General features: G+C 41.3%; 1 protein-coding gene across 7 annotated transcripts in view; it reads right to left on the bottom strand.

Annotated features, from left to right (window-relative positions):
• The window catches only part of KIZ (kizuna centrosomal protein), a 126,276-nt gene that overhangs the window by 105,507 nt on the left and 6,998 nt on the right, over positions 1–13,771 (bottom strand). For all 7 annotated transcript variants that reach the window (XM_057701324.1, XM_057701325.1, XM_057701327.1 and 4 more), the window contains exon 3: positions 11,523–11,685. In XM_057701324.1, coding sequence (XP_057557307.1) covers positions 11,523–11,685 — 163 coding nt within the window. The remainder of the gene's footprint in view (positions 1–11,522; positions 11,686–13,771) is intronic.

Raw genomic sequence — 13,771 nt, 5'->3', positions numbered from 1 at the left:
CCTTTTTCCACTGTCTTTGGGATTGTACAGTAATTCTCAGTTACAGAACTGAATAGATGTTGAAGATCAGCTGGCCTGACCTCTGCATAGTACAGCTGAAGGGTGGCTACAGTGAGTTACATAAACTGATGTGTCTCTCAGACGAATATGAAATAGAACTAAGATTCACAGTCTTTTGTTTTTCCTTATCCTATTTTTTTTCCAGTATACGGGCTTCCTCTTAGATGCTGAACTTTTACCAAAAGATACAGTGGAATATTTATCTATTCAACTAGGACATATTAACAGGCAAGACATTTTGTTGATAAAAAATGGGATTTGCAGGACTTCCCTGCTGGTCCAGTGGTTAGGACTCTGTGCTTCCAATGCAGCAGGCTCGGGTCAGATCCCTGGTTGGGGAAGATCCTACATGCTGCAGAGCCAGAAGGCTGTGCTCTGCCCACAATGGCTGTCACGATGCTTAGGAGGAACTGAATGAGAGCTCAAGAGATTTGTTCTCCTCAAATTTTATGCCCTATTGCCCTATAGGCACATATAACCTGAATACTGAATTTTCAACAAGATCACATCTTTAAATGATGACAGTATGTCTTCAGAATGCCTCTGCTATGAAACACAAATGCTCCTGGGTGGTTTGCCACAGGGTCCAATCACTCCATGTTTGTGCTCACATACTTGTTCACAGTCCATACGAGAACAAAACAAGAATATGGAAGAATTACTTTTCGGTCAGTGCTTACTGATCATTTACTATGTGTCACTGAGAGCACTGAAATAGTAAGACAAGGAGCTCACAGTGAGGTGGGGAAACAGACACGTACCAATGACAGTACTGTGAAGGAGGTGCTTACAGAAATCATATGACACAGACCTAAGGAAGCATAGAGGGAGTGAGGCCCCCTAGTTGAAGGACACAGGAGATAATGTGACGCTTTCAAAGAATTACAAACCGTTCAGCACATGTGTAGCAGAGAGCACAAACGTGCATTGTGAGAGATAAAGATGTAGAGAGATGGTAGAAGGATGTGGGGTGGGAGAGAGAGGGGAAGAGATGGGGGTGTGGAGGAGTGGGGAATCGCAGGACAGAGACAGGAACGGGGAGGGGGGAGACGGGGCGGGATGGGGAGGGAGGGAGAAGGTGGAAAGGGACAGGTTGGGGAGGGAAAATGCACATGTCTATGTGAGAGGGACAGAGAGAGAACAGAACACGTGTGTGGTCAGAAGGCTGAGCTGTGGGTGGTCTGCAGGCAGAGACCAGCACCTGGGCTTTGTCCCAATAAGGCTGAGCACACAAAACTTTCAGGCAGAGGGGAGGCATGACCAGGTGAGGACTTGCTCCCCCTGCCCTGGGGACCCTCCCTGAGCCCTGACATGCCAGGCCCATGCCCACCACTTGAATATGGGAGGCCAAAGCAGACACTGGCAATGTTCCACAAGTAACCCTGAGACCTTTGTGGGTGCTCCTAAGTTCCAGTACCCATGTCTCTGCACTAAAGGCTCCTCACACCTTGCCCACAGGAGCACATGGTTAATGAGTTCCCCACCACCTGTACCCACCCCACCTCCATCAGTCCTCAATCAGCAATGCTCAGGAGCCTGGCTATGCATCTCCCAAATGCTCTGAACCATTTGATAGAGTTTCTCTGCGGAATTAAGCTCCAGATGCCAACTGTGGTAGTTGACTTAATATCCCCGTTCCAGCCACCATCCTTCCCTGTCTCAGCTCCCCACTTGCCTACCGATATCCTTGCGCTTCCTGAATAAGCCACTTACAGCCGAACCCTTGTCTCAGGGTCAGCTTCAGAGAAAAGCCAACCTGAGACAAGAGCAAAAGGCACCCAAGGAAAACTGCTCTAAGGACAAGCTGGGCTCTTCCACCAAAGCTGCCCTTCCTCCTCACTTCCTCAAGGAGGGGAGTGTGAGGAGGGGAAAAACAGAGGTGAAGGGGGCGGGGTGGGGGGGAGACGGTGAGAGGGCAGGAAGAGACAGAGAGGAGCACAGCCTTCACAGCACCACTGATTCTCCTATTTACATTCGTGAACTGAGTTTATTCACCCTCTTTATCCATCTGACAAGTAGCAATATAGCCACAAAACTATTTACAAAATTACGACACATCACTATCCTCATAAATCTCTGAAAATTATTACAGGCTTTCAAATAAAGGAGTATAATTCATAAAATTGGTTAAAATGGCTTTTTAGAAAAGTTTTTAGCCCATTTTAAAAAATTTTAACATTCTATAATTAAGTGGATCTAGTCTTACAAAGAGGGAGAAATTCACTTAATATAATCTGGGCAAAATCCCCACTTCTCTCACAATGCTTCACTTTGTTTCACTTTCTGGAATTCCACCAGTTAGAAGTTCATTTGCAGTAACTATACTCTATTTGAGGGAAAATGCTCTGGGCATTTTGGGGTGTGTGGCAAATACAGCACATACGTTCTTGACCAGAACATCTCTCTCCTAAGACTTCTGTGAGGTGAAGATATCACACTGGAGTAGGGCAGGATTAAAGAAGACAAGTGGCTCTGGTATTCCTAAGGCCATGACTGGCCCTGGCAGAAAGGAAGAGGCAGAAGGAAATGGGAGAACCCCGCCCCCCACCACCTCCGCTTGGACACTCTGCTCACTGCACAGCTTGCTGAGTTGGTGTTGTCATGGGCATCACCGGCTGGTTTTGTGGGAACGTGTAAAACATCCTGCTTTGGATTTTGGATCACAGCCAATGTACAGTCTTCCACAGAACAAGCATCTGTATCTTTCCCAACTGGAGCTACATGACCTTCCTTTTATGCCATCAGCAGATTTTTAAAAGGTATTTCTTCTCCAAAATTCAAAAAGGAGTATCTGTGTCATTTTTAAATGATATTCATGAATAATGCTTTACATAGTCCTATAATTACAGTTTATCACTCTTTTATTTAAAAAGTCCCCTAAACACAAACCCACCCATTAGCACACAGACTATCTTAAGTCATATTAAGCTCACGGATGCCCCCAAACACACCACCTGACACAGCCCTGCTCATCAGAGGGAAAAGACTCAGCTTCACCCACCAGACCACAGGCACCAGTCCCTCCCATCAGGAAGCCTACTCAAGACACTGGACCAATCCCACCACAGGGGACAGAGAAGAGAAGTAAGAGGAACCACAACTCGGCAGCCTAGGGAAAGAAGACCTCAAACACTGTAAATCAGACAAAATGAGAAAACAGAAAAACATCTTGCAGGCAAAGGAGCAAGATAAAAACCCACAAGTCCAAATAAATGAGGAAGAAATAGGTAAACTGCCTGAAAAAGAATTCAGAGTAATGACAGTAGAAATGATCCAAAATCTCAGAAACAGAAAATACAAGAAACATTCAACAAGGACCTAAAAGAACTAAAGAGCAAACAAACAGTAATGAACAACACAATAACTGAAATTAAAAAAAACTCTAGGGCTTCTCTGGTGGCACAGTGGCTAACAATCTGCCTGATGATGCAAGGGACACAGGTTTCATCCCTGGTCCGGGAAGATTCTACATGCTGCGGAGCAACTAAACCTGTGTGCCACAACTACTGAGCCTGAGCTCTTCAGCCCACAAGCCGCAACTAGTGAGCCCTTCAGCCACAACTACTGAAGTCCACATGCCTAGAGCCCATGCTCCGCAACAAGAGAAGCCACCACACTGAGAAGCCTGCACACCACAATGAAGAGTAGCCCCTGCTCGCTGCAACTAGAGAAAGCCCGTGCAGCAACGAAGACCCAACACAGCTAGTAAATAAATAAATTTACCAAAAAAAAAATACTCTAGATGGAATCAATAGCAGAATAACTGGGGCAGAAGAATGAGTAAGTGAGCTGGAAGACAGAATGGTGGAAAGAAATGCCATAGAGCAGAATAAAGAAAAAAGAATGAAAACAATGGAAGACAGTCTCAGAGACCATGGGGACATTTAGCACACCAACATTTGAATTATAGGCATCCTGGAAGAAGAAGGAAAAAAAAAAAAAGAAAGGGTCTGAGAAAATATTTGAAGAGATAATAGTGGAAAACTTTCCCAACATGGGAAAGGAAATAGTCAATCAAGTCCAATACGTGCAGAGAGTCCCATACAGAATAAATCCAAGGAGAAACACGCCACGACACATATTAAAGTAATAAAAATTAAACACAAAGAAAAAATATTATAAGCAGCAAGAAAAAAGCAACAAATAACATATAAAGGAACCCCCATAAGGTTAACAGCTGATCTTTCTGCAGAAACTCTGCAGGCCAGAAGGGAGTGTCAGGATATATTTAAAGTGGCTGAAAGGGAAAAACCTACAGCCAAGAATACGCTACCCAGCAAGAATCTCATTCAGATTCGACAGAGAAATCAAAAGCTTTACAGACAAGCAAGTTAAGACAATTCAGCACCACCAAACCAGCCTTTCAACAATTGCTTAAGGAACTTCTCTAGGCAGGAAACACAAGAGAAGGAAAAGACCTACAAAAACAAAAACAAAACAATTAAGAAATTGGTAATAGGAACATACATGTCAATAATCACCTTAAATGTAAATGGATTAAATGCTCCAACCAAAAGACACAGACTGGCTGAATGGATACAAAAACAAGACCCACATATATGCTGTCTACAAGAAACCCACTTCAGACCCAGGGACACATACAGACTGAAAATGAGGGGATGGAAAAAGATATTCCATGCAAATGGAAGTCAAAAAAAAGCTGGACTAGCAATACTCATATCAGACAAATTAGACTTTAAAATAAAGACTATTACAAGAGACAAGGAAGGACACTACATAATGATCAAGGGAGCAATCCAAGAAGAACATTGAACAATCGTAAATATCTATGCACCCAACATAGGAGCACCTCAATATATAAGGCAAATGCTAACAACCATAAAAGGGGAAATCAACAGTAACACAATAATAGTAGGAGACTTTTTAACACCCCACTTACACCAACGGACAGATCATCCAAACAGAAAATAAATAAGGACACACAAGCTTTAAATGACACATTAGACCATCTTGACTTAACTGATATTTATAGGACATTCCATCCAAAAACTACACGATACACTTTCTTCTCAAGTGCACACAAAACATTCTCCAGGACAGATCACATCTTGGGTCACAAATCAAGCCTTGGTAAATTTAAGAAAATTGAAATCGTATCAAGCATCTTTTCTGACCACAATGCCATGAGACTAGATATCAATTATAGGAAAAATACAAACACATGGAGGCTAAACAACATACCACTAAATAACCGAGAGATGACTGAAGAAATCAAGGAGGAAATCAACAAATACCTAGAAACAAATGACAATGAAAACATGACAACCCAAAACCTATGGGACGCAGCAAAAGCAATTCATAGAGGGACATTTATAGCAATAAATCCTACCTCAAGAAACAAGAAAACTCTCGAATAAACAACCTAACCTTACACCTAAAACAATTTGAGAAAGAAGAACAAAAAACGCCAACATTAGCAGAAGGAAAGAAATCATAAAGATCAGGTCAGCAATAACAACAACAACAAAAAAAATGGAGACAATAACAAAAATCAATAAAACTAAAAGCTGGTTCTTTGAGAAGATAAACAAAATTGACAAACCATTAGCCAGACTCATCAGGAAAAAAAAAGATGCAAATCAACAGAATTAGAAGTGAGAAAGGAGAAATAACAACTGACACCACAGAAATACAAAGGATCATGAAAGACTACTACAAGCAACTATATGTCAATAAATTGGATAACCTGGAAGAAATGGATGAATTCTTAGGCAAGTACAACATTCCAAGACTGAACCAGGAAGAAATACAAAATATGAACAGATCAATTACAAGCACTGAAATTGAGACTGATTAAAAATCTCCCAACAAACAAAAGCCCAGGGCCAGATGGCTTCACAGGTGAATTCTAACAAACATTTAGAGAAGAGCTAACACCCATTTTTCTCAAACTCTTCCAAAATATAGCATAAGGAAGAACACTCCCAAACTCACTCTACGAGGCCACCATCACCCTGATACCAAAACTAGAGAAAGATGTCACAAAAAAATTACAGGTCAATATCACTGATGAATACAGATGCAAAAATACTCAACAAAATACTAGCAACTAGAATCCAACAACACATTAAAAAGATTATACACCATGGTCAAATGGGGTTTATCTGAGGAATGCAAGGATTCTTCAATATATGCAAATCAATCAACATGATACACCATATTAACAAACAGAAGGATAAAAACCATATGATAATCTCAATAGATGCAGAAAAAGCTTTTGACAAAATTCAACACCCATTATGATAAAATCTCTCCAGAAAGTGGGCACAGAAGGAAACTATCTCAACATAATAAAAGCCATATACGACAAACCAACAGCCAACATCATTCTCAATGGTGAAAAACTGAAAGCATTCCCTCTAAGAACAAGAACAGGACAAGGGTGCCCATTTTCACCACTATTACTCAACATAGTTTTAGACACAGCAATCAGAGAAGAAAAAGAAATAAAAGGAATCCAAATTGGAAAAGACAAAGTAAAATTGTCACTCTTTGCAGATGACATGATATTATACACAGAAAATCCTAAAGAGGCTACCAGAAAACTACTAGAGCTAATCGATAAAGTTGGTAAAGTAGCAGGATATAAAATTAATGCACATAAGTCTCTTGCAAACCTATACGCTAACAACAAAAAATCAGAAAGAGAAATTAAGAAAACACTCTCATTTACCATTGCAACAAAAAGAATAAAATACCTAGGAAGAAACCTACCTAAGGAGGCAAAAGACCTGCATGCAGAAAACTATAAGACACTGATGAAAGAAAGAAAAGACGATACAAACAGATGGAGGGACATACCATATTCTTGGATTGGAAGAATCAACATTGTGAAAATGACTAAACTACCCAAAGCAATTTACAGATGCAATGCAATCCCTATCAAATTACCAATGGCATTTTTCACAGAACTAGAACAAGAAATTTTATGATTTGTATGGAAACACAATAGACCCCAAATAGCCAAAGCAATCTTGGGTGGGAAAAGCAGAGATGGAGGAATCAGGCTCCCTGACTTCAGACTATACCACAAGGCTACAGTGATCAAGACAGTATGGTACTGGCACAAAAACAGAAATACAGATCAACAGAAGAGGACAGAGTGCCCAGAGATAAACCCATGCACATATGGTCACCTTATCTTTGACAAAGGAGGCAAGTATATACAGTGGAGAAAAGACAGCCTCTTCAATAAGTGCTGCTGGGAAAATTGGACAGCAACATGTAAAAGAATGAAATTAGAACACTTCCTAACACCAAACACAAAAATAAACTCAAAATGGATTAAAGGATCTAAATGTAAGGCCAGACACTATAAAACTCTTAGAGGAAAACATAGGCAGAACACTCTATGATATAAATGACAGCAAAATCCTTTTTGACTCATCTTCTAGAATAATTGAAATAAAAACAAAAATAAACAAATGGGACCTAATGAAACAAAAGTTTTCTCACAGCAAAAGAAACCATAAACAAGACAAAAAGACAATCTTCAGAATAGGAGAAAATATATGCTAAAGAAGCAACTGACAAAGGATTAACTTCCAAAATATACAAGCAGCTCATGCAGCTCAGTATCAAAAAAACAAACAACCCAATTCAAGAATGAGCAGAAGACCTAAACAGACATTTCTCCAAAGAAGATATATAGAAGGCTAACAAACACATGAAAAGATGCTCAACATCACTAATTATTAAAGAAATGCAAATCAAAGCCACAATGAGGTATCACCTCACACAGGTCAGGATGGCCATCATCAAAAAATCTAGAAACAATAAATGCTGGAGAGGGTGTGCAGAAAAGGGAACCCTCCTGCACTGTTGGTAGGAATGTAAATTGAAACAGCCACTACGGAGAACGGTATGGAGGTTCCTTAAAAAACTAAAATTAGAACTACCATATGACCCAGCAATCCCACTACTGGGCACATACCCTGAGAAAACCATAATTCAAAAAGGTACACGTACCACGATGTTCATTGCAGCACTATTTACAATAGCCAGGACATGAAAGCAACCTAAATGCCCATCAACAGATGAATGGATAAAGAAGATGTGGCACATATATACAATGGAATATTACTCAGCCATAAAAAGGAATGAAATTGAGTTATCTGTAGTGAGGTGGATGGACCTAGAGTCTGTCATACAGAGTGAAGTAAACCAGAAAGAGAAAAACAAATACCTTATGCTAACTCATATATATGGAATCTAAAACAAAACAAAACAAAAAACGGTACTGATGAACCTAGGGGCAGGACAAGAATAAAGACAAAGACGTAGAGAATGGTCTTGAGGACACGGTGGGGGGGCGGAGAAGCTGGGACATAGTGAGAGAGTAGCATTGACATATATACACCACCAAATGTAAAATAGCTAGCTAGTGGGAAGCTGCTACATAACACAGGGAGAGCAACTCGATGCTTGGTGATGACCTAGAGGGGTGGAATAGGGAGGAGGCGAGGGAGGCTGAAGAGGGAGGGAATATGGGGATATATGTGTAAATACAACCAGTTCACTCTGTTATACAGCAGAAACTGCACAACACTGTAAAACAATTATACTCCAATAAAGATCTGAGGAAAAAAAAATGGTCCCCTATGCTGATATTCTTTAGTAACTCATGATACAAGTTTTCTTGTTTTTAACATATCATACTATACACAGCAAATGCTCTCAATATTAAAATATTTACAAAGGATCATACTTCCTTTCAAATGCCTCCCTCTCACATTTGGTTATAACGAGAAATCAACAGTTAAGTAAAGCATCAATATGAAAATAAGAGGGAAACTTCCTATTATTTCCTTTACTCTACTGGGAAAAAGAAATTCCCTGCTTTGTTCACCACTCTTATTTTCTCTGTGAAATCTATGAACAGAGGTTTAGAATGTTGATAACGACAACTGCTTTTTGAGTCTTAAGAATTCTACTTGAACACTAAGGGAAAAACATGGAGTGCTGTAGCTAAGACTCACTACTGCTTGAGCACATCTAGCATCCAGATTTTGGTTTCTAAACACCCCTCCCCCATCAAAGGAGCCACAGCTCCTCGGATAGGTGGCTGATTCCAGGTCTGAGGCAGGGAAGTATAAGGTAAACTTGGAATATCTTGTCAAAAGGACACAGGAGCCAGCTTGAGGAGACTCTCACTGGCAAAATTTGGGAAAACGTAAGCAACAAAAGAATAATTACAGGAATTGATAACATAATGACTAAAGATTAACAAGCCAATAGTAATATTTAGAGAGAGGGGGAGAGAAAAAGTGGAAGGAAAGAAAGCTCTTCTTCACAGAAGAACGCCAGCTAACAAATTTAGAAGATCAAACTAGAAAATCACCATTTCACAACCTCCGCTATAACTGATTCAGGCATCATTAATGGATCCTAAAACCACCAGGTGAAAGGCTGTTGAGGAACAAGTTATTCCCAAGATGTCAAGCCATCACTCCAGAGATTACTTACTAACTTACACAGGGAAAAAAGGTACCTTACAATACAGAAACCTAGAGATCACCATGTTAACCAAGGCATCAAACTCAGCCTCGCTCAGGCAAGACCACCTGACATCATGGCTCACGAACCTCCTGACAGGATGCAGGGGAACGTATAACCTCAGCTGTGACTATTTAAATTTAATTCATTAAAATTAACACAAAAACTCAGTCCGCAGTGTCACCAGCTACATTTTAAGCGCTCAGCAGCCATGTACCGCTAGTGGCTACTGTATTAGACAGCATCAGTACCGAGACAGAAGACTCCCAGCACCACAAAGTTCTACTGGGCAGTGCTGGTCTAGACCAAATTTCCAGTTTACAGGAAATACAGGGGATGCTACACAAGTTAAATAACCAGTCAAATTCAGAATGTAATTCATTCTACAAGCAACTGGCCTGCCTTCTTCAAAAAGCCAGTATTATAAAAAATAAATAAATAAATAAAGACTGGTAGGAAACCAAATTAGATTAAGAGACTTAAAAAGACACAATAACAAATGTAGTACGTGAACCCTAGTTGGCTCCTGGTCTAGAAAAATAAAGACTTTTGGGGGGAACTGTGGAAATTGAAATATCAGCTAAATATTAAATAATATTATGGAATCATTAGTAATTTTCTTAGGTGTGATAATGGTATGATTATGAAGGAGACACTCCTTGTTCTTAGGGGATGCCACTCAGGTATTTAGGGGAGAAACGTCATGGTTTCTGCAGCATACTTTCAACGGCTCAGGAAAAAATAAACATACACAGACACAGGCAAAGCAAATATAGCAAAATATTTCCAACTATTGCATCTGGGGAGATCATGAGTTGTCTTAGTGCACTTAGGCTGCTGTGATAAAACAGCACTGGCTGGGTGGCTGACAAACATCTGGGATGTACTGCTCACAGCTGTGGAGGCTGGGGAGTCTGAGATCAAGGTGCCAAGGGGGCTGCCTTCTGGTGAGAGCCCGTCTCCTGGTTCAGAACTACCACTTTCTCACTGTGTCCTCACCTGGTGGAAGGGGCCAGGAGTGCCCTGGAGCTTCTGTTACAAGGCATTAATCCCTTTCATGAGAGCCCCACCCTCATGACTTTAAGTACCTCTCAAATGCCCCACCCACTAATAACATCACTCTTGTATTTCAACATATGAATCTCAGTGGGGAGACACAAACATTCAGACCATAGCATGAATGTTCACTGTAATAATTCTTTTCCTGTGTACTTAAAATTTTTATAATACAAGGCTGGGGGAAAACTGCAAGAGATAAAAAAAAAAGAAGCGAAGTGCTGAAGCCAACTTCTGTAACCAGTAGGCAGGTGGGTTAAGTTGGGCAAAAGCCCTGAGCAGCACAAATGGTGAGAAGCAAGGCCTAGCCCTCCACGCTCGGCATAGTTTGTAGAGCAGAAGGCTGCCAGGCAGCCTAAGGGAGTGGGGGCCAGGGTTAGAGGGGACAAGGAAGAGACGGCTGTTCCGGCTCGCAGAGTCAACGAGGGCTAAGTCCTCAGGTAAGTTCTCCCCCAAGTCTCCCCTCAACACCCAGCCTGCCCAGAAGAGAGTGGCCCAGGCCACAGAAAAAGAACCCTTTGAAGAAGGAAGCAGGCTCCACAGGGAACCCTAATGCTGCTCAAATTCAGTACAGAGGCCAAGAGATCCCACGTGTCAGCTGCTGGGTCAGGTGTGGCCAGAGGCCGTGCCTGTTTAACTACCTGTGTAGAGTAACAAAGTAGAGATGTTCCAGTAATTCCTCAACTAAAGTAGAAACCTGATAAAATGCAATTTCAAGTCCTCTGATCCAAATTTGGCCACGTGGTAATTAATTCCCAGAGAAAACTGACAGTTAACTTACAGCTGAACAACTGAACATTAGTGATGGCCATGGACCTGAGACTCACTGCTCGCTATTCCCAATGTTAGCAAAAAAGGACAAAAGAAAACAGTACAAAACAAGATGTCACCTTTAGTTCTTGTAGCTTCTCTGAACTTGTGGTAAAATGTCCAACGTGAGCTTGGACCTGATCAAACCGCTTTAAATATTCTTGGTTTCGAGTACGAGCCTTCTTTTCTGATTCACATATTTCCTTCAGGTATTTCTTTAGTCTTACATACTTCAGCTTAACTCTAGAAGAATAAAAGCAGATTTTTAAACAATGGAGTTAGACTTGGACAAATCTTAGGAGAATTTTCTTTAACAAAATCGTTAATGAGACAATGTATTCTAAGATACTTTACCCAAACACTACATCCTTAAGGACAGAATGTATATGCATTTTAGACAAGAAATTAATGCAACATCACTGAGGTATCACCTCTACACATAACTCTCCTGAGAAATGGATACGAGACCACACCGTTATCCCACTCACACATAAACATTTATATGGATTTCTTTCTCAAAATTGTGTGGTGTCAAGAGCAGTGTCTATGTGGCCCTGTTCAGGTGAACAGCCCATTAGCATTCTTTCATGACATGTAATTTCAAAACTACCTGCTCATTTAGAAATAGAATCAAACTATATACCACAATCCATAAACACTAAAAAATTTCGAAATTTAAAATGCCCCCAAAGTTTTCATTTAGATGTTTTAAAATTTTGTTAGAAACTGAAATAACAGAGTGTATTATGAAAATATTTTATAACAATGTATGGATTGTAATTCTACTCAAATCGTGAGGAAATCTTTGGAGAGTCACCCAAAATGCAGTATCAAAAGACACAGCGGGCAGCTTGAGCTGTGCAGCCCACTCTCCCCTCAGAACCAACACTGCTCTTCCCAGCTCTTTCTTCTTCACAAGTATTTAAGTCATAACAGAGTACCTGGTACATAGCATTTCCACTGTTGAATAATAAATTATGCAACATTCTCTCATCAAGCAAAAACAAGCTGACAACTATAAAAATGTTCACCCTCAGAAACAGATTTGCAAAGATGCTAGAGATGTTAAAAATTAATCAACAACAGATCTTAAACTCCCACTCCAAGCCAATATTTTTCAAGAAACTTTATTGTGCTAATAATTCTGTGCTTTGATCTTGGTTGGCTGTCCCCATCTTTCCTTCTGAATAAAAAATTCAGGACTGGGTGTACTGCTGCCCACGCCTGCTGTGTTTCACACAAGTGACAGAAATGGAGGTGGAATCCAACATACTTTCCCACGCAGGGGCTTGGAGAGGCTGCTGGTGGCGACCAGTGTCCACCTGCAGCAGGTATGACAGGAACCACACCTTCTCCATCCAAAGTCTAGCTTCACTCCTGCCCCACACTAACCCTCGAAGTTGACTACACCAGCAAGTCACCCACCCCTCCATGCAGTCATTCACACAGTCAGCACTCTGAGTAAGAAAGCCACGCAGCTTGGGACAACAGGGGAACAAAACTTAGATACACACAACATAGCGTGACGGCCGCTGCGAGGGACTTTTACAGACTGGCCAATGTGACTGAGCTGAAGGGGTCTGGGAGGCCTTCCCAGTGCAAATTATTTTTCAGCTGAGATATGAAGGATGAATTAAGAGTTAACCTGACATTGGGAAAAGCAAGAATGAGAAGATGAGGGAAAATATTCAGGCAGAGGAGAGTGTTGGAAAGCTCAGAGGCGATAAATAAGACTAACAGTGATATCGACAAAAACTGGTCATAAACAATAAATGATTGACTCTTACTCTGGGTCAGACCCTGCTTTAAGACTCTATTAAGTTCTCATAACTATCGCTGTCCCCATCTGACAGATGAAGAAACGGAGGCACAGAATACTGAAGTTACTGTCCCACAGTCACCTGGCTAAGTGCTGGCGGGGCTGAGACTCAATGGAGGTGGCACCTGGTAAGAGAGCCTCCCTGCCTCATTACATAAGACCTCATCACACTCCAGAAACTGAGGATTCAGTCCATGTAGAATTTTAGGGAGAGGGTGGCAAGAGGTGGTAGTGATGAAAACTAAATGGGGCAGATAACAGGTCTTTGGTACACCACAACACTGCATACTTTCACACCCGCCTCACCTCCTTCTGGCCCACCTTTGCTTCCCACAGCCACCACCGCAGCAACCTGGCAGCACCTGTACCCGCCACCCCTGGTATCTTGCTTTCCCGGGGCTGCTTTTCTAAATTTGCATCAGGGAAAGCCTGGATGTGCAGAGGAGTTAACACCTCCTGGGACGGCCCTGACCAACACAGGTCAGGAACCAACAGCAATAGGTAAAGAGC

Source organism: Hippopotamus amphibius, chromosome 12 (assembly GCF_030028045.1).
Source record: "Hippopotamus amphibius kiboko isolate mHipAmp2 chromosome 12, mHipAmp2.hap2, whole genome shotgun sequence".
NCBI lineage: Eukaryota > Metazoa > Chordata > Mammalia > Artiodactyla > Hippopotamidae > Hippopotamus > Hippopotamus amphibius.
The sequence above is the reverse complement of the archived record's forward strand: the minus strand, read 5'-3'. Positions and strand labels throughout refer to the sequence as shown.